This window comes from Chiloscyllium plagiosum, unplaced genomic scaffold (assembly GCF_037043375.1).
Source record: "Chiloscyllium plagiosum isolate Xiang-an unplaced genomic scaffold, Cpla_swu_hap1 HiC_scaffold_10, whole genome shotgun sequence".
NCBI lineage: Eukaryota > Metazoa > Chordata > Chondrichthyes > Orectolobiformes > Hemiscylliidae > Chiloscyllium > Chiloscyllium plagiosum.
The window spans coordinates 80,013,588-80,034,664 of NW_028270148.1; the positions used below are offsets into that span (position 1 = coordinate 80,013,588).

The following is a 21,077-nucleotide window of genomic DNA, read 5'->3' on the forward strand; positions in this document are numbered from 1 at the left end:
ACATGACCTCCCAACTTCTGTACTCAATACTCTGACCAATAAAGGAAAGCATACCAAACGCCTTCTTCACTATCCGATCTACCAGTGACTCCACTTTCGAGGAGCTATGAACTTGCACTCCAAGATCTCTTTGTTCAGCAACATACCCGAGGACATTACCATTAAGTGTATAAGTCCTGCTAATCTTTGCTATCCCAAAATGCAGCACCTCACATTTATCTGAATTAAACTCCATTTGCCACTTCTCAGCCCATTGGCCCAGATCCCCTTGTAATCTGAGGTAACCCTCTTCGCTGTCCACTACACCTCCAATTTTGGTGTCATCTGCAAACTTGTTAACTGTACCTCTTATGCTCGCATCCAAATCGTTTATGTAAATGACAAAAAGTAAAAGGGCCCAGCATCGATCCTTGTGGCACTCCACTGATCACAGGCCTCCAGTCTGAAAAACAACCCTCCACCACCCTCTGTATTCTACCTTTGAGCCAATTCTGTATCTAAAATGACTAATTCTCCCTATATTCCATGAGATCTAATCTTGCTATCAGTCTCCCATGTGGAACCTTGTCGAACACCTAACTGAAGTCCATATCGATCACATCTACTGCTCTGCCCTCAATCTTCTTTGTTACTTCTTCAAACAATGCAATCAAGTTTGAGAGACATGATTTCCCATGCACAAAGCCATGTTGACTATCCCAAATTAGTCCTTGCCTTTCCAAATATATGTACATCCTGTCCCTCAGGATTCCCTCCAACAACTTGCCCACCACTGAGGTCAGGCTCACTGGTCTATAGTTCCCTGGCTTGTCTTTACCACCCTACTTAAACAGTGGCACCACTTTTGCCAACCTCCAGTGTTCCAGCACCTCACCGGTGACTATCGCTGATACAAATCTCAGCAAGAGGTCCAGAGTTCTCAGGTATACCTGATCAGGTCCTGGGGATTTATCCACCTTTAACCGTTTCAAGACATCCAGCACTGCTTCCTCTGTAATCTGGACATTTTGCAAGATCTATTTCCCTATAGTCTATATCTTCCATATCCTTTTCCACAGTAAATACTGATGCAAAATATTCATTTAGTATCTCCCCCATTTTCTGTGGCTCCACACAAAGGCCACCTTGCTGATCTTTGAGGTGCCCTATTCTCTCCCTAGTTACCCTTTTGTCCTTCATATATTTGTAAAAACCCTTTGGATTCTCCTTAATTCTATTTGCCAAAGATATCTCATGTCCCTGTTTTTCCCTCCTGGATTTCCCTCTTAAGTATACTCCTACTTTCTTTATACTCTTCTCAGGATTCACTCGATCTATCCTGTCTATACTTGACATATGCTTCCTTCTTTTTCTCAACCAAACCCTCAATTCCTTTAGTCATCCAGCATTTCCTATACCTACTAGCCTTTCCTTTCACCCTGACAGGAATATACTTTCTCTGGATTATTGTTATCTCATTTCTGAAGGCTTCCCATTTTCCAGCCAACCCTTTACCTTCTCTAGTAGGTACATCCACATACTGAATCAGAAAATTGTCTTATACACGCTTAAGAAATTCCTCTCCATCTAAACCTTTAACACTATGTCAGTCCCAGTCGATGTTTGGAAAGTTAAAATCCCCTACCATAACTACCCTATCATTCTTACAGATAGCTGAGATCTCCCTTACAAGTTTGTTTCTCAATTTCCCTCTGACTCTTGGGGGACCTATAATACAATCCCAATAAGGTGATCATCCCTTTCTTATTTCTCAGTTCTACCCAAATAACTTCCCTGGAATATGCTCCCTCAGCACAGCTGTAATGCTATCCCTTATCAAAAAGGCCACTCCCCCTCCTCTCTTGCCTCCCTTCCCATCCTTCCTGTAGCATTTGTATCCTGGAACATTAAGCTGCCAGTCCTGCACATCCCTAAGCCATGTTTCCATAATTGCTAATGATATGCCAGTCCCATGTTCCTAACCATGCCCTGAGTTCATCTGCCTTCCCTGTTAGACCACTTGCATTGAAATAAATGCAGTTAATTAGTCCTACCTTTTCCCTGCCTGCCCTGACTGTTTGACTCACGTCTGTTCTCAGCTGTATCAGTCTCACATTGATCCCTTTCTTCACTATCTCCCTGGATCCCACACCCCCGCCTTACTAGTTTAAATCCTCCCAAGCAATTCTAGCAAATCTCCCTGCCAGTATATTAGTCCCTTTCCAATTTAGGTGCAATCCATCCTTCTTGTACAGGTCACTTCTACCTCAAAAGTAGTAAAAGTAATTTAAATAATGTCACTGGTTATTTTATTTAAAAGCATCTTTGCATGGACTGTAAATAATCTTCCACTAATCAACAGATTCTTTACAACTCAATTAAGCTTATCTCCACCTTTTTAGAAATTTGTGGATTGCATGCACATCAGTTCCACATGAAAACTTTCCATAAAGTAGTTTTGCAATGCGGGCGAAATTAACTTTTGAATATTATCTGAAAGAAAGATGGAATACACAATAATACAAATTCCTTTTCAAGACTGTTGTAGATTGCATAATAAAAAGGAAGCAAAAATGTTCGGATCCATCAACTAACTAAAGTTCAGCTCTCTACATTTAAAAATTAGATCAATATATTTAATTTTTTTCAAAAAAAAAGCACTCAAGAAAGAAACGGGCTAAGTCACAAGAGGGATGGCGAGCAAGGTTCTGGGACCCACTGGAGTTACAATCAGCTGTATCGTCTGTGCGTTCCAGCCTAGCCCATCCCCCGCCTCTCCTCCCATCCCCTCCCCCTTCTTGTATTTACACACTGCCGCTTTCAACCTTTTTTTAGTTAAAGATATTGCGCAGCGAACATATGCCACCACCGCAACGAAAACAAAGAAGGATCAGGGGCGGATTTGGAAGTGGAAGTAATCGCAGTGGCGCACAGAAGGCCGTGAATATTCGACACAAAAAAAAATCGCCGTAATTAACAAAGAACGACAATGCTAAGAGCCGTTACCCGCCCCCCTCCAGAACACATATTTATACATCTGCAATAAGAGGGAGGCTCCACTAATTAAAGGCGCAAAGACCCTCCCACCAAATTCACTACTAACCTGACAGAAGCGCTGGCAGTAATCCCCGGAAGACTGCACAGACACGCCGAGCTCCAACAACTCGTTGGCCAGCTCTCGTAGGTTGTCCGTCAGGCTTTTAACGTCCGCATCTACCTCCCTGTCCGCCATCTTTCTGCTGCGCTCGTGCCCGTTACGCGCCACGCTGTGACGTCCGCTACGCTACGCTGCTGGTTGGTCGATTTCCACGGACCTCAGGAGTGGGGAAACCGCGAAAATGGCGGTACCACGTGAGTGGGTGTAGGCGTTGTCATCAGGTTTAAGCTCTTTCGAAGGTAGGAAAGGAAAATGACCGTAGGTAAGTATATTGCCGGGATCTTGCGTAACGAAATAGTTATGGTTTCGCTTACATTTCAGAGGCGAGACGTATGACCAAAAAGATGCCAAACACGTTGAAATATTCGGCGTTTCAGCCTTTTAAATGTAGAAGTGAATTTGAGGTGACCATACCTCTTGAACTTAAATTTCACTCCGAAACAGTAATATCTCTCCAGTCTGTAAACTTCTCAATGCGTAGAAAGATATGCAAGTACCAACAGTGAAGCAAGTTGTAAAAACAATAGTTTAATAGCGCATTTTAATATATACAACAAATTCATATACTGGAGCTGTTCGTACTGTTCTGAACACTTGGAATCGTCAAGCAATAGAAGCATTTGTGAATTCCCCTGATTGGCCTGAAACTACACTATCTCAGGAAATAGGTCTTCATTGATGAGACGATTCAGGTATTTGTGAACATCCTCCCACAAAGTCCTCTGGTTGCCAGAGAATGGTATTTCACCATTGTCAGAAAGTGAAAATAGTACTAGCTATTCATCCCAACATCTGAGAATTTGAGACTATCAGCGTTATATCTCTACAGGTCATTCTTCATCTATTGGATAGCCAAAGGCCATGGGACCCCCATGGCTTGTGTTGATCTGTGAAAAGCTTTTGACTCCAACTAAAAAGCCCTTTGGAAAATCCATCGCACTTGAATGCTCAGCAAAATCTGTTACTATCCTGCCACTCCAACATTATGGTATTTGAGCAATCAATTGGAACTGATTAGATACTAACCCCCTTTTCTATGTTGAGAGTCCAAGGTTGTGTGGCTGCATCATCTCGCTTCACTGTCTACCTCAGGCTGATAATGGAACACAGCTGTGACAACTTCCAGAATGGTTTATGGCTGAGCTTCAACTCTGAATCTTTATCTTAACAGGCTGAGGGGCAAGAGTCACATGACTATCTAACTATCTACTACTTGTAATATGCTGACGACTTGGAGAAAGTGAGGACTGCAGCTGCTGGAGATATGCTGACTACTGTGCTGTTTTGGGCCCGGTTTCAAGTAAATTTCACACTATCTTTAACTTCTTCAGCTCTGCACATAAAACATTCCTCAACATTAGCTAGACCAAAAATCAGCCTACAGCCCACCCTAGCAAACCACTTACATTTCCATTATTATATTATTATTGGTAGACACTGTAGAAGTTACTGAAGTCTTCCCATATCAAAAATAAGATTCAGCACAACTAGCTCTACCAGTATACGGCTTTAAAATTTTGCAAATGGGTGTTTGACGACTGGGATCTCCAAAAGAGGACAAAAGGATTAAATTTATAATGATTCTTTATGTATTGTAAAAGGGGTCGGGTCACCTACTATAACCATTTCCTGGTGCTGGAGAATTTGAGCAGTCCCTCCACGGGATGCTCAGTCATGCAGGGCAGGGCATCATTGTGAGGGTTGGTGTGGATTTGTTGGGCTGAAGGGCCTGTTTTCTTGCTGTAAGGTGTCTAATCTAATTTTTAAAACATGAAGAGATGGTATCAAGCTCAAAAAGATGCAATGCATGGAAATTGAAATACAGCAGCCTAGGAGAGATAAGAGTATGCAATGAATGAAAAAATATAGGAATATAGCAAATATACTTGCAAAGGAGAACAGCAATTAAAAATTAACTTTAGAAACTGCTATGAATTTCTGTCTATTGAAAGCAATGGGTGGAAATCTCCTAGCCCTTTAATGATGTGGCCAATGGTGAGTTTGTTGGGAAAATACAGTGAGAATGGCAGTGATGAGACTTTTGACATATAGAAAGAGTCAAATTCTGCAGCCGAGCTTTGTATGGTGAAGCGTGATTCTCACTAGTGAGCAGCAAGAGGCATATTTGCATGTACTTTGTGCCTAATCTCACCTCATTAATAAGCATTTTCCTTTTCCCTCAACTGACAGAGAACTAGACAGAGACAAGTTGTGATCTGTATAAAATATTGGTCAGGCCACAACTAGATAATTGTTCTACCAGTTCTAGAATCCATATTATAGGAGGGATGCGATAGCACTGGAGGAGATTTACCAGGATGTTGCCTGGCTGGAACTTTCAGTTATGAAGAAAGATTGGAGAGACTGGGGTTGTTTTCCTTTGAGCAGAAAAGATTGAGAGAGACACCATTGAGATGTACAAAATCGAGAGGTATCGACATAGAACAATACAGCGCAGAACAGGCTCTTCGGCCCTCGATGTTGTGCTGACCTGTGATGTATTCTCAGCTCGTCCCTCTACACTATCCCAAAATCATCCATGTGCTTATCTAAGGATTGTTTAAATCTTCCTAATGTGGCTGAGTTGACTACATTAGCAAGTATGGCATTCCACGGCCTTACTACTCTCTGCATAAAGAACTTGCCTCTGATACCTGTATTAAATCTATCACCCCTCAATTTGTAGTTATGTCCTCTTGTACAAGCTGATGTCATCATCCCAGAAAAACATCTTTCACTGTCTACCCTATCTAATCCTCTTATCATCTTGTATATCTCTATCAAACCCCCCCCTTAGCCTTCTTCTTTCCAATGAGAACAGACTCAAGTCTCTCCGCCTTTCCTCATAAGACCTTCCCTCCAGACCAGGCAACATCCTGATAAATCTCCTCTGCACCTTGTCCAATGCTTCCACATCCTTCCTGTTATGGGGTGACCAGAACTGTACACAATATTCCAAGTGTGGCCGCACCATCATTTTGTATAGTTTCAACATGATATTGCGGTTCTGGAACTCAATCCCTCTACCAAAGAAACTTAACACACCGTATGCTTTCTTAACAGCATTATCCACATGGGTGGCAACTTTCAGGGATCGATGCACATGGACTCCAAGATCCCTCTGCACATCCACACTACCAAGAAGCTTTCCATTGACCCAGTACTCTGCCTTCCTGTTATTCTTTCCAAAGTGCATCACCTCATATTTAGCTGCATTGAACTCCATTTGCCACTTCTCAGCCTAATTCTGCAGTTTATCCAAGTCCCCCTGCAACATTCTTCCAAACTGTCCACTACTGCACCAACTTTAGTGTCGTCTGCAAATTTACTAATCCATCCACCTATGTCTGCGTCTGTCATTTATAAAAATGACAAACAGCAGTGGTCCCAAAACAGATCCTTGTGGAACACCACTAGTAACTGGACTCCAGGCTGAATATTTTCCATCAACCACCACTCGCTGCCTCCTTCCAGAAAGCCAGTTTCTAATCCAAACTGCTAAATCACCCTCCATTCCATGCCTCTGCATTTTCTCCATCAGCCTACCATATGGAACCTTATCAAAAGCTTTACTGAAGTCCACGTATACCACGTCAACTGCCCTACCCTCCTCTGTATGCTTGGTCACCTTCTCAAAAAAACTCAATGAGGTTTGTGAGACATGACCTGCCCTTGACGAAACCATGTTGACTATCTGAAATCAAATTGTTGCTTGCTAGATGATTAAAAATCTTATCTCTTATAATCCTTTCCAAAACCTTTCCTACAACAGAAGTAAGGCTCACTGGCCTATAATTACCTGGGTCATCTCTGCTGCCCTTCTTGAACAAGGGCACAACATTTGCAATTCTCCAGTCCTCAGGTACAAATCCTGTAGACTCAAATATCAAAGCCAAAGGCTCTGTTATCTCCTCCCTAGCTTCCCAGAGAATCCTCGGATAACTCCCATCTGATCCAGGGGACGTGTCTACTTTCAGGCTTTCTAGAATTGATAACACCTGTGCGTAACTAACCTCAATCCTTTCTAGTCTAATATCTCATACCTCATTCTTCTCCTCTACAATATTCTCCTTTTCCTGAGTGAACACCGATGAGAAATGTTCATTTAGCATCACTCCGATCTCTACAGGGTCCACTTCTCAACTTCCCACTTCTGTCTTTGACTGGCCCTATTCCTACCCTAATCATCCTTTTATTCCTCACATAGCTATAGAAAGCTTTAGGGTTCTCCTTTATTCTGTTTGCTAAAAACTGCTCGTCCTCTCTTTGCTCTTCTTAACTCTCTCTTTAAATCCTTCCTAGCTTATCTGTAAGTCTCCATTGCCTCATCGGAACCATCTCGCCTCATTAACACATAAGCTTCCTTCTTCTTAACAAGAGATGCAGTTTCTGTAGTAAACCATGGTTCCATTACTTTATCACTTCCTCCCTGCCTGACAGGGACATACCTATCAAGGCCATGCAATATCTGTTCCTTAAACCAGCTCCACATTTCCATTGTCAGCATTCCCTGCATTTTGCTACCCCATTCTATGCATCCTAATTCTAGCCTAAGTGCCCTTGCCCCATCGATAACTCTTGACCTGTGGCATGTACCTATCCCTTTCCGTTGCTAAACTAAATGTAACTGAATTATGGTCATTCTCTCCGAAGTGCTCACCTACAACTAAATCAAACACCTGGCCTGGTTCATTACCAAGCACCAGATCCAGTGTGGCCTCCCCTCTTCGGCCCTTCGACATACTGTCAGGAAACCCTCCTGTACACATTGGACAAAAACTGATCTATCTGACGTACTAGAGCTATAACATTTCCAGTCAATGTTGGGGAAGTTAAAGTCCCCCATAATGTCCACCCTATTCCTTTCACTCCTACTCAGAATAATTTTGCTAATCCTCTCTTCCACCTCCCTGGAACCCTGTGGAGGCCTATAAAAAAAATCCTAACAGTGTGACCTCTCTTCTCCTGTTTCTAACCTCAGTCCCTATTACCTCAGTGGACGAGTCCTCATCAAAAATTCTCTCAGCCACCATTATACTATCTTTGATTAACAAGGCCACACTTCCCCCTCTTTTACTGCCTTGCCTGTTTTTAATGAAAGATTTAAACCCTGGAACTGGCAACATCTATTCCTCACTCTGCTCTCTCCATATCTCCGAAATGGCCACAACATCGAAGTCCCAGGTACCTATCCATGCTGCATGCTCACCTATCATAGTCCTTAGTTTGGATACTTCTGGTGTTGAAGTAGACACACTTCAAACCAGTTTGGCAGCACATTCCTGTGACCCTGAAATCCTGTCCCTGTCCTTCCTACTCTCATCCTCCTGTGCACTGCAACTACACCTCCGTTCCCATCCCCCTGCTGAGCTAGTTTAAACCCACCCGAATAGCACCAGCAAATTTCCCACCCAGGATATTAGTACCCCTCTGGTTCAAGTGAAGACCATCCTGTTTGTACAAGTCCCACCTTCCCAAGAATGAGCCCCAATTATACAAAAACCTGAAACCCTCCCTCCGACACCATCCTTGCAGCCACGTGTTCAGCTGATATCTCTCCATGTCCTTCGCCTCTCTATCACGTGGCACGGGTAACAGTCCAGAAATGATAACTATGTTTGTTCTAGCTCTCAGCTTTCATCTTAGCTCACTGAAATCCTGCCTTACATCCCTCTCCCTCTTTCTACCTATGTCATTGGTACCGACATGGACAACGACTTGAAGCTGGTCACCCTCTCCCTTCAGGACCCCAAAGATATGATCCGAGACATCACGGACCCTGGCATCTGGGAGGCAACGCACCAACCACGAGTCTCGTTCGTTCCCTACAAACCTTCGATCTGAGCCTCTAACTATTGAGTCCACAATGACTAACACTCTCCTCCTTTCCCTCCTTCCCTTCTGAGCAACAGGGACAGGCACTGTGCCAGAGACCTGGGCCCCACTGCTTGCCCTGGTAAGTCGTTCCCCTCAACAATATCCAAGACATGTTTTTCAGGGGAACGACCACAGGGGATCCCTCCACTGACTTTTTTTTTCCCCTTTCAAACAGTCACTCAGCTTTCTTCTTGCCTAGGAGTAACTACTTCTCTAACTCCTATCTATCACAGCCTCTGCCTCCCGAATGTTCTGAAGTTCATCCAGCTCCCATTCCAGTTCTCTAACATGGTCTTGGAGGAGTGAGAGTTGGGTGCACTTGCTGCAGGTGTACTTGGATGTCCCTGACCTCAAACATCATGCAGGAGGAACATTGCTCTCCCTGCACTGCCATCCCTGCTAGTCATAAAGTAAAAAAGAGACGCTTACCTAATATGTCCCTGTTCTTTAAGGTTAGAGGAGGTGGTTGGTGGGAGGCCCTACAAAGCTAGGGAGGGTCTCGGGTTGAGAAGACACTGACTTATATAGCAGGACGGAAATAAAAATAAGAAGTCCCTCCTTTCCCAGAAACCTGTGCTCTCTGACTTCAAATTTAAAAGCACAAATCAGTGACTCACCACTCCCGGCAGGTCCCTGGTGCAAGCTCCCGCCCCTCGAGTTGCTGCTGTCACTGAAAAACAGAAATGGAGGACTCTCGCGCTCGTCGTAAGTTTTTAAAGGCTCAAATCAATGACTCACCACTCCCGGCAGGCCCCTGGTGCAAGCTCCTGCCCTTTGAGTTGCTGCTGCCGCTGAAAAACAGAAAATCAGGGTGGACAGGAAGAAACTTTGATAGAGGGATCAATGACTGGGGACTTAGCTTTGAGGTAAGCATCAGGAGGTTTAGAGGTGATGTGAGGAATCACTTTTCCATGCAAAGGATAGTGAGAATCTGGAACTCCCTACCTGTAAGAGTGATGGAGGTAGAAACCCTCAAAAGTTTAAAAGTGTTTAGATATGCACTTGCGATGCCAAGGCATACAAGACTAAGGGCCAAATGCTGGAACTTGGGTTTAGAATAGTTAGGTGGTTGTTTTCGACAGGCCTGGATATGATGAGCCAAAGGGCCCTTTTCTGTGACATATATCACAATAACCTGAAAATCAAATTTTAAATCACTGCTTGCTCCTCTGGGCCTCGACCTTGGGCAGTAGTCATCAACTGCATGCTGCAGTCCACTGAGTGTGAACACATACCAACCTCATTGCGTCATCATGCAGTCTCTGATCCACTTATACAATTTTGCACCTCAGTTCTCCACTTTAGTATGGATCAGGCTGTCTTTCAGAGTCATAGTCATAGAGATGTACAGCATGGAAACAGACCCTTCGGTCCAACCCGTCCATGCCGACCAGATATCCCATCCCAATCTCGTCCCACCTGCCAGCACCTGGCCCATATCCCTCCAAACCCTTCCTATTCATATACCCATCCAAATGCCTCTTAAATGTTGCAATTATACCAGCCTCCACCGCATCCTCTGGCAGCTCATTCCACACACATACCACCCTCTGTGTGAAAAAGTTGCCCCTTTGGTGTCTTTTATACCTTTCCCCTCGCACCCTAAACCTGTGCCCTGTAGTTCTGGACTCCCCGACCCCAGGGAAAAGACTTTGTCTATTTATCCTATCCATGCCCCTCATAATTTTGTAAGTCTCTATAAGGTCTCCCCTCAGCCTCCGACGCTCCAGGGAAAACAGCCCCAGCATGTTCAGCCTCTCCCTGTAGCTCAGATCCTCCAACCCTGGCAATATCCTTATAAATCTTTTCTGAACCCTTTCAAGTTTCACAACATCTTTCCGATAGGAAGGAGACCAGAATTGCACGCAATATTCCAACAGTGGCCTAACCAGTGTCCTGTACAGCCGCAACATGACCTCCCAACTCCTGTACTAATACTCTGACCAATAAAGGAAAGCATACCAAACGCCTTCTTCACAATTATCTATCTGCAACTCTACTTTCAAGGAGCTATGAACCTGCACTCCAAGGTCTCTTTGTTCAGCAACTTTCCTTCAGACCTTACCATTAAGTGTACAAGTCCTGCAAAGGTTTGTTTTCCCAAAATGCAGCACCTCTCATTTATCAGAATTAAACTCCATCTGCCACGTCTCAGCCCATTGGCCCATCTGGTCCAGAAACTGTTGTAATCTGAGGTAACCCTCTTTGCTGTCCACTACACCTCCAATTTTGGTGTCATCTGCAAACTTACTAACTGTACCTCTTATGCTCGCATCCAAATCATTTATATAAATGACAAAAAGTGGAGGGCCCAGCACCGATCCTTGTGGCATTCCACTGGTCACAGGCCTCCAGTCCGAAAAACAACCCTCCACCACCCTCTGTCTTCTACCTTTGAGCCAGTTCTGTATCCAAATGGCTAGTTCTCCCTGTATTCCATGAGATCTAATCTTGCTAATCAGTCTCCCATGGGGAACCTTGTCGAACGCCTAACTGAAGTCCATATAGATCACGTCTACTGCTCTGCCCTCATCAATCTTCTTTGTTACTTCTTCAAAAAACTCAATCAAGCTTTTGAGACATGATTTCCCACGCACAAAGCCATGTTGACTATCCCTAATCAGTCCTTGCCTTTCCAAATACATGTACATCCAGTCCCTCGGGATTCCCTCCAACAACTTGCCCACCACCGAGGTTAGGCTCACCGGTCTATAGTTCACTGGCTTGTCTTTACCACCCTTCTTAAACAGTGGCACCACGTTTGCTAACCTCCAGTCTTCCGGCACCTCACCTGTGACTATCGATGATATAAATATCTCAGCAAAATTCCCAGCAATCACTTCTGTACCTTCCCACAGAGATCTCGGGTACACCTGATCAGGTTCTGGGGATTTATCCACCTTTAACCATTTCAAGACTTCCTCTTCTGTAATCTGGACATTTTGCAAGATGTCACCATCTATTTCCCTACTGTCTATATCTTCCATATCCTTTTCCACAGTAAATACTGATGAAAAATATTCATTTAGTATCTCCCCCATTTTCTGTGGCTCCACACAAAGACCGCCTTACTGATCTTTGAGGTGCCCTATTCTCTCCCTAGTTACCCTTTTGTCCTTAACATATTTGTAAAACCCCTTTGGATTCTCCTTAATTCTATTTGCCAAAGCTATCTCATGTCCCTGTTTTTCCCTCCTGATTTCCCTCTTAAGTATACTCCTACTTTCTTTATACTCTTCTAAGGATTCACTCGATCTATCCTGTCTATACCTGACATATGCTTCCTTCTTTTTCTTAACCAAACCCTCAATTTCTTTAGTCATCCAGCATTCCCTATACCTACCAGCCTTCCCTTTCAGCCTGACAGGAATATACTTTCTCTGGATTCTTGTTATCTCATTTCTGAAGGCTTCCCATTTTTCCAGCCGTCCCTTTACCTGCGAACATCTGCCTCCAATCAGCTTTCAAAAGTTCTTGCCTAATAACGTCAAAATTGGCCTTTCTCCAATTTAGAACTTCAACTTTTAGATCTGGTCTATCCTTTTCCATCACTATTTTAAAACGAATAGAATTATGGTCGCTGACCCCAAAGTGCTCCCCCACTGACACCTCAGTCACCTGCCCTGCCTTATTTCCCAAGAGTAGGTCAAGTTTTGCATCTTCTCTAGTAGGTAAATCCACATACTGAATCAGAAAATTGTCGTATACACGCTTAAGAAATTCCTCTCCACCTAAACCTTTAACACTTTGGCAGTCCCAGTCGATGTTTGGAAAGTTAAAATCCCCTACCATAATTACCCTATTATTCTTACAGATAGCTGAGATCTCCCTTACAAGTTTGTTTCTCAATTTCCCTCTGACTATTGGGGGGTCTATAATACAGTCCCAATAAGGTGATCATCCCTTTCTTATTTCTCAGTTCCACCCAAATAACTTCCCTGAATGTATTTCTGGGAATATCCTCTCTCAGCACAGCTGTAATGCTATCCCTTATCAAAAATGCCACTCCCCCTCCTCTCTTGCCTCCCTTTCTATCCTTCCTGTAGCATTTGTATCTTGGAACATTAAACTGCCAGTCCTGCCCATCCCTGAACCATGTTTCCGTAATTGCTAAGATATTCCAGTCCCATGTTCCTGACCATGCCCTGAGTTCATCTGCCTTTCCTGTTAGGTCCCTTGCATTGAAATAAATGCAGTTTAATTTATTAGTCCAACCTTTTCCCTGCCTGCCCTGACTGTTTGACTCACTTATGTTCTCAGCTGTACCTATGCTCACTTCTCTTAGTACTCACTCACTTTGCAACTTCTTGGGTGCTCACAGGTTTTCTCCCTTGTCGATTTGCTGGTTTTCCCACTCAGTCAGACCTTAAACTTAATACTTCTGTCTTACCTTTCCCTATGGTGTAGACACAAAGCAAGGCAGACTTTCAAGGTTGTCAGCAATGATTAGTCAAGGGAGTGGACATGCAGCTTTACACACATACTGGGTCAGTGTCTGACCTGCAGCATGTGTGAGCAGCTTATGAAGCAAACACACTGCAGTGCTCCAACAAAATGGCCATGTCTCAAAGTCTAAGGGGAGTATTCTTTGGTTAAGTCAAGCAAGACAGTCTTCATTCAAGGAGTCCTGGCACCATAAGTCAAGAGTGGGGTCTATTAGGAAGACAGGGGTTTGGGCATAGTTAGTTGGCCCCTTGCTGCAGTCAAAACATTTGTATCACTGTATTCCAAAGGGAGGGCCACAGTCAGTCTTTTGGTCCTGTGCAACAATTCTGGGGACTTGCAGTAGATCAGTCAGGAGTTGCATGGAAACCAGTCAGGGCCTTCTCACCCAGCAGTTGGTGCTGTCCATCCAAGTCATTTAGAACATAGAACAATACAGCACAGAACAGGCCCTTCGGCCCATGATGTTGTGCCACAGTCAATCCTCAGCTCAATTAAAGTCAAGGAAGATGTTTTGTTCTTAAGTGTTGGAGCTTGTGGGAGAGGTGCATTGAGCAGTGACTATAAAAGTTTGCAGTTCAGGATTTGGGCCTGCTTCTGTGGGAGCCAGGATAGCAGGAAGTGCTCCCAACTGCATAAACTCTGAGTTGTGGAGCTCAAGTTGCTGAGTTACGTGAACAACACATTTAAAGAGGTGGTCACACTGTATTTTTTAGGGCTGGAAGAAAGAAGGGAATAGATAAGCACCATGCAATTAAGGAGAAACAGGCAGATAGTACAGAAGTCCCGTTTGGTTCTGCGCATAAGAGTTTTCCGTTCTTAAAGCTGATACCTTTGTCAGAGGGCTTGTGTGGGAGGATTTGCTAATGCTATTGTGATGACTTCAAACTAGTTCAGCAGAGATGGGACACTGCACTGGTTTGAAACAGCATAACTTAGAAAATGAATCAAGGCAGAGAATTGAGTGTTGCGAGAGTGAGGCAAGGCTGGATGGCCTCTAATGACAGTAGTTTTAGAGGTAAGACAATTGAGTTAAGGGTATGACTCAATTGGAACTGCACTGTTGTTGCCATCACAGAGATGTGGTTGCAGGACAACTTAACATTCAGGGATGCAGGATCTTCAGGCAGGACAGGGGAGGGTGCAAAAGTGGAGGTGGTTTCACATTATCATTTAGGGTGTGAGTTATTACAGTAAGGAGATGTGATATTTTGGAAGGGTCATCAAGTGAGGCATTGTGGGCTGAACTTAGCAATAAGAAGAGGCAGTGACTCTGTTAGGAGTGTATTATAAGCCCTGAAATAGTCAGTCAGCAATTGAGGAGCCGATATGTAGTCATTCCCTAAGGTATGTAAAAATAATCAAGGCTAATTATAATGGGGGATTTAATTAATCAGAATAGTTATATTGTAAAGCATTTTAAAGGGGACAGATTTCTTGAAGGGTGTTCAGGAAAACTAAATATGTCAACACTTAGATGGCCTTACAAGGGATGGTGCAGTGCCGAACCTTCTGTTGGAGAATGAAGTTGGCCAAGTGTTCGAGGTAACAATGGGGAAGCATTTCAGTGTGAGGGTAACCATAACACTGTACGTTTTAAGTTTGTTATGGAAAAGTTGGCCTCCAAGACGGGTTTTGAATTGGGGGAAGAAAAATTTTTTTAAAATAAGATAGGATTTGGCCAAAGTATACTGAGAACAGCTACCTAAAAGTAAATCTACAGTAGAATAGTGGAAGGCATTCAAAAAGGGGTGTATTGGAGTACAGGCCCAACATGTTCCCTTTCAGATTAAATGTAGGCGCAACAAGCCCAGAAAACCTTGGATGTCTAGGACTATTCAGGACAGGATTGCTTTGCATTTTCAACCATGTGCCAGGTTTTCTCTAATAGCATCATTTAAGTTGTCTCCGAAATTGCAGAATGCTGTTAACGTGTTTAAAATTGCTATGAATTGTAGGATAGATTCACCATTATGCTGGTTGCATTTGTGGACTCCTAACCTTTTTAGCAATCACAGATGTTTCAGTGAAAAATGGTTCTGTAGGTTTCTCACTATTTCTTCGTAACTTTTAGAACCCAGCTTCTCTGGCTATACTAGGCTCCTCAGGTTAAAATTTTTCCCCGCCATAATACTCAGGCATATAGAGACAATTATACATGCTTCAATTTTGTTAACTTGAACAAAATAGTAGAATCTCTGTGTTGGAGTTTCAGTTCCTTGCATTTTCATCATACTGGCCTATGGCACCAAAATTTCCCACCATTTTATATTTTCTTCAAAAGTGGAAAGGACACACATATATCACAAAAATTTTAACCTATTTTGCTTCTTCTCACTTATTCCTGAAGCGACCTTTTCTTACCAAGTCTGCACACCTAGCTCGACATTATTCTGTGCAGGGTATTCATTACTTAGTGTTCCTTCAGGGTGGAGCATGTGGCAAACGTCTTCTGCACTGTCATTTCTTCCGTGGAGGTTTTTATTTTGTTGAATGTATCTATTTTGGTTCAGCTATGGCATATTTTGAGTTTTTTCTTCTCTTCATTGAAATGACTGAGAGCTGCATATGATTTATTTTTCAGGAATGATGAAGTGGACCTTTAAGCAGTTTTTATCCTTGCAGCCAATTTTCTTCTATTGTCAAATTCCAAGAAGGACCAGAATGCAGAAGAGTTAAACAGCAGGACCTTTATTGAAGAGGCATTCACTCTGCAGCTATTTCCTGCTCAAAATGGCTAACATCGTTATAATGTCACAGGATTAGTGTTTTAAAGTGACAGTTCATCATATACAAATACACAGCAGAGTTTTCAGAGTCACTGCTGTGGTAGGGATGTTCAGTTTGGTTACTGCAGGGTGGTAGGGGTATCATCAACATAGAAAATAGGAGTGTGAGTAGATCATTTGGTTCTTTGAACCTGGTATACAATTCAAAATGATTCTGGCTAATCAACCAACTCAGTACCCTGTTCCCACTATCTTCCTAATCCCTTGAGTATATACTGTGTAAAAGTCAATTTTTTTTAGACTATTTTTAAAGGTTCAGTTTTACAGGGTCGACTAATGCATAGGTACTAGTTTTCAGGGCTGAAATTCATGCTGCAGTTCAAAATACCATATTATTAGCAGAAGTCAAATTGATCTCGCAGCTAATCCTGGGTAAAGAAGAAAAATACAATGGATTACGGTAAAGGTAATTACCCGATAAAAGCAAGAATGAATTGCTGGTAGTAAATTTTATTTATACATACCAGTACGAAAATTTAGCATGTCAAAGATTCTTTGAAATCCTGCAAAATCACACTACTCAACATCGTCATGGCCTTGTATAATGGCACACTTAAAATTAAGCATTTATTAAATTCTGAATGTGTGCACATCATGAACCTTCCCGCAAATTCTTCAATTCCCCTCCCATTTACTCTCATATGTTATCAACCTCAGCAACATTAACAAATTTGTCAAATAATTAAAGATAAATGTAGCTAATATAGCTTTTTTTATTCAGATATAATGACACAATTAAAATGATTAACTTTTTAACGATATTAACTTTTGGATGTGTAGTGAAAAAATGCGTTAAGTACTGATGGACTTAGTACCGGTCTGAATGAATGAATGAATCAAAGTAAACCAAGTAGGCTAAGTAGAGTAATGAATAGAGACGCAATATAATAAACAAAGTGTGATGAGTAGATTTACTGGTATGAATGGGGGCGGCATGGTGGCACAGTGGTTAGCACTGCTGCCTCACAGCGACAGAGACCCGGGTTCAATTCCCGCTTCAGTCAACTGACTGTGTGGAGTTTGCACATTCTCCCACAGTCCAAAAAAAAAGTTCAGGTTAGGTGAATTGGCCACGCTAAATTGCCGTAGTGTTAGGTGAAGAGGTAAATGTAGAGGAATGGGTCTGTGTGGGTTGTGCTTCGGCGGGTCAGTGTGGACTTGTGCCAAAGGGCCTGTTTCCACACTGTAAGTAATCTAATCTAAATGCGATTTCATTTAAGTGGGTTAATGGGAACATGCAGTTTCCTTTGTAAGAGGTTTATAATGCAATATAGTAGGTTTCACTTTTACACAAGATATATGTAAAATACAGGATTTTGTTTGGCCAAGAGTAAAGGGTTGACTTTTATGAGACCAACTCTTAAATAAGTATACACGGTAACTCGTTGAAAGCATTCAATGTTTTGGTGTGTAGCAGAGAATTCCACAGGCTTGGGTGAAGAAATTTCTCCTTGTCTCAGTCCTAAATGACTTAGTTCATATCCTTAATGTGTGACCCTCATTCTGGACTCTCCAGTCATCTGGAATGTCCTTCCTGCATTTATCCTGTCCGGTCCTGTTAGAATTTTGTAGGTTTTTGAGATTCTCCCTCGTCATTCTAAACTCCAGTGAATATAGCCCTAATCAATCCAGTTTCTTTTTGTCAGTCCTGCTATCTCAGAAATCTGTCCATTACACTTGCTCCATGACCAGAAGTTCCTTCCTCCGATAAGGAGACTAAAAACCCCCACAATACTCCAGGTGTGGGCTCAGCAAGGTCCTGAACTATTACAGCAAGACATCCCTACTTGAATTCTCTTGCTGTGAAGGTCAACATACCATTTGCTTGATTTAAAACAGCTGCAGATGCTGGAAAGCTTAAAAAAACACAGAAATTACTGGCAAAACTCAGATCTGGCAGAGTCTGTAAAGAGAAAAGAGTTAATGCTTTGAGCCCAATAACTGACTATTCATCAAAATGGTGCTTATCCTGAAGATGAGGTTGGGGGTTTGAGGAGATAGGTGAAAATGGATCCCAGAGAGAGAGATCCATTGGGTAGGGTGACAAGGAGATTATTGATAGTAGGTCAGGACAGAAGAGAAGCTGAATGAGTGATCATGAGAGCGGAACGTAAGAGAGAATGGATAGGCTGGGCTGAAAGCAATCCATGGGACGGCAGGATCATGGTGTGGGAATGGGTAAAAATTGTGGAAAGACAGAATCAGGCTGTAAACCTATTGAACTCAATGTCCAGAAGCGGGGTCCAGAAGTGGAAAATGAGATGCAATTCTTCAAACTTGCACTGAGGCTTGCTGGGACATTGCACGAAGCCTGTGACACAAATATTGGCAGGAGAATATGATATGTTGAAGTGGCAGGCAACTAGAAGTTTGGGGTCGTTTTTACAGACAAAATGTAGTGTTCTGCAAAGCAGTCACCTGGTCTGCATTTCCTCTCCCCAGTGCAGAGAAGGCCACATCATGAACAGTAAATACATTAGACCAGATAGAGTGAAGTGAAGATAAATCACTGTTCACCTGGAAGATTTGTCTGGGACCTTGGAAGAGGGAGGAAGTAACTGGACATGTGTTACACCTGCAATTGCATGTAAAGTTGCCATGGGGGCGTGGGGAGGTGTAGGGAATGGATGAGGAGTGGTCCAGAATATCCTGTCAGAATGATCCTTTGCAGAATACTGACAAAGGAGGGGAGGAAAACACGTGACTGATCATAGCTTCCCACTGGAGGTAACTGAAATGGTAGTTGATACTTTGGATGCAGAGGCTGTTGGGGTGGTAAGTGAGAACCGAGACGGCCGTATTGTTATTGTGCAAAGGAAGAGAAAGGCTGAAGGCAGAAGTACAGGAGATGGGTCAGACATGGCTAATGGCCCTGTCAACCTCACAATAAAAGCGGACATTTCTGAGGATGCCCAGCAAAGGTGACATCATCAGAATAGATGTGACAGAGATGGAAACATGGAATTGAATCCTTATGGGAAGGAGAAAGTGAGGACTGCAGATGCTGGAGAGTCAGTGTCAAAATGTATGGTGCTGGAAAAGCACAGCAGCAGGTCTGGCAGAATCGAGGAGCAGGAGTGTTGACGTTTCAGGTATATGCCCTTGATGAAGGACTTACGCCCGGAACATTGGCTGTCTGTCTCCTCATGCTGCCTGTCCTGCTGTGTTTTTCCAGGACCCCATACATTGTGACTCCTTACAGGAATGGTATGAGGGTTTATAGTCCAGGAAACTCCAGCGAGTCAGTGGGTTTGTAACTGATTGATGCCCAGCCTATCCCCAGAAATTTAAACCAAGGTGTTGAGGAAGGGATGAGTCAAAGATGGAGCAGGTGAAATTGGAAGCAAAATTGATACATTTTTTTGTCATATATAGACCCCTAAACTGCAGTGGTGATATTGGGAATGGCGTTAAACAGGAAATTAGAGATGTATATGATGAGGGAATGTCAGTGATCATGGATGATTTTAATCTCCACATAGACTGGGCAAATAAAATTAATCACAATGCTGTAGAGGAGGAATTCCTGGAGAGTATATGCGATTGTTTTCTTGACGAATATGTGGAGGAACCAACTAGAGAGCAGATCACCTTAGGTTGGGTACTGTTTAATGAGAAGGGAATCATTGCCAGTTTCACTGTAGAAGACCCCTTGGTGACAGGTGACCATAACATAATAGAATTTTTTATCAAGATAGAGAGTGAGGTTGTTGGTTCAGAGACAAAGGGGCTGAATCTTAATAAAGGAAACTATGAAGATATGAAGCATGAGTTGGCCTTAATACTTAAAGGGATGACAGTGGATTGGCAGTAGCAGACATTCAAGGAACACGTGGGGAAATTGCAACAAGTATTTATTCTTGTCTGGCACAAAAGCAAAATGAGTAAGAGGGCCAATCCATGGTTTACAGAGGAAATTAGAGAATATTCAATCTCAGAAAGAAGCATAGGGATTGGCCAAAAAAAAAGGTCTGAGGATTGGAAGCTGTTTAAAATCCAGTAAAGAAGGACCAAGGGATTGATTCAGACATGGAAAATGCAGTATGAAAGTAAGCTTGCAAGGAACATAAAGTCTGACATTAAGAGTTTCTATTGGCATGTGAAGAGAAAGAGATTGGTGAAGACAAATGTAAGTCCCCTACAGACAGAAACAGGGAATGTATAATAGAGGGCAAAGAAATGGCTGAGCAACTGAATATGTACTTTGGTTCTGTCTTCACAAAAGAGGACACAAATCAGATATCAAATGTTAGAGAATGCACCATTTAGCGAGAGGGAAGAATAGCAGGAGATCAATATTAGAGAAATGGTGCTGGGAAAAGTGGGATTGAAGATAGATAAATCTTCAGGACCTGATAATCTACGTGCCAGAGTACTTAAGGAAGTAGCTCTAGAAATAGTGGATGCATTGGTGTTTATTTTCCAAAATTCTATAGACTCTGGAACAGTCCCTGCAGATTGGAGGATAGCTGATGTCACTCCAGTATTCAAAAAGAAAGGTGGAGAGAAAACAGGGAATTATAGACCAGTAAGCCGAACATAGGAAGTGGGAAAAATTCTCAAATCCAGGTGCAGCAGGCAGTAAAGAAGTCAAATGGTAGTTTGGCCTTCATTGTGAAGGGTTGAGTACAAGAGCAGGGATATGTTGTTGCAGTTATACAGGGCCTTGGTGAGGCCACAATTAGAATATAGTGTGCAGTTTAGGTTTCCTTTGCTCTTGCTTTCGAGAGAGTGCAGCAAAAGTTTACCAAGCTTATTTCGGGGATGGCAGGACTGACATATGAGGAGAGATTGACTAGATTGGGATAGTTTTCGCTGAAGTTTAGATGAAT

At 42.8% G+C, this 21,077-nt stretch overlaps 1 protein-coding gene and 1 long non-coding RNA gene across 2 annotated transcripts in view; one reads left to right on the forward strand and one right to left on the reverse strand.

The window, feature by feature from the left end:
• Positions 1-3,211, reverse strand: part of LOC122552938 (zinc finger protein 292-like) — a 208,923-nt gene extending 205,712 nt beyond the window's left edge. The window contains exon 1 of the mRNA XM_043696213.2: positions 3,083-3,211. Within this exon, the coding sequence (XP_043552148.2) occupies positions 3,083-3,211 (129 nt within the window). The remainder of the gene's footprint in view (positions 1-3,082) is intronic.
• A 165-nt stretch (positions 3,212-3,376) lies between these two features.
• Positions 3,377-16,994, forward strand: LOC122552939 (uncharacterized). Its single transcript, XR_006312559.2, has 3 exons — positions 3,377-3,398; positions 4,308-4,436; positions 16,041-16,994. It is a non-coding gene; the product is annotated as an uncharacterized LOC122552939 (long non-coding RNA).
• The last annotated feature ends 4,083 nt before the right edge of the window (positions 16,995-21,077 follow it).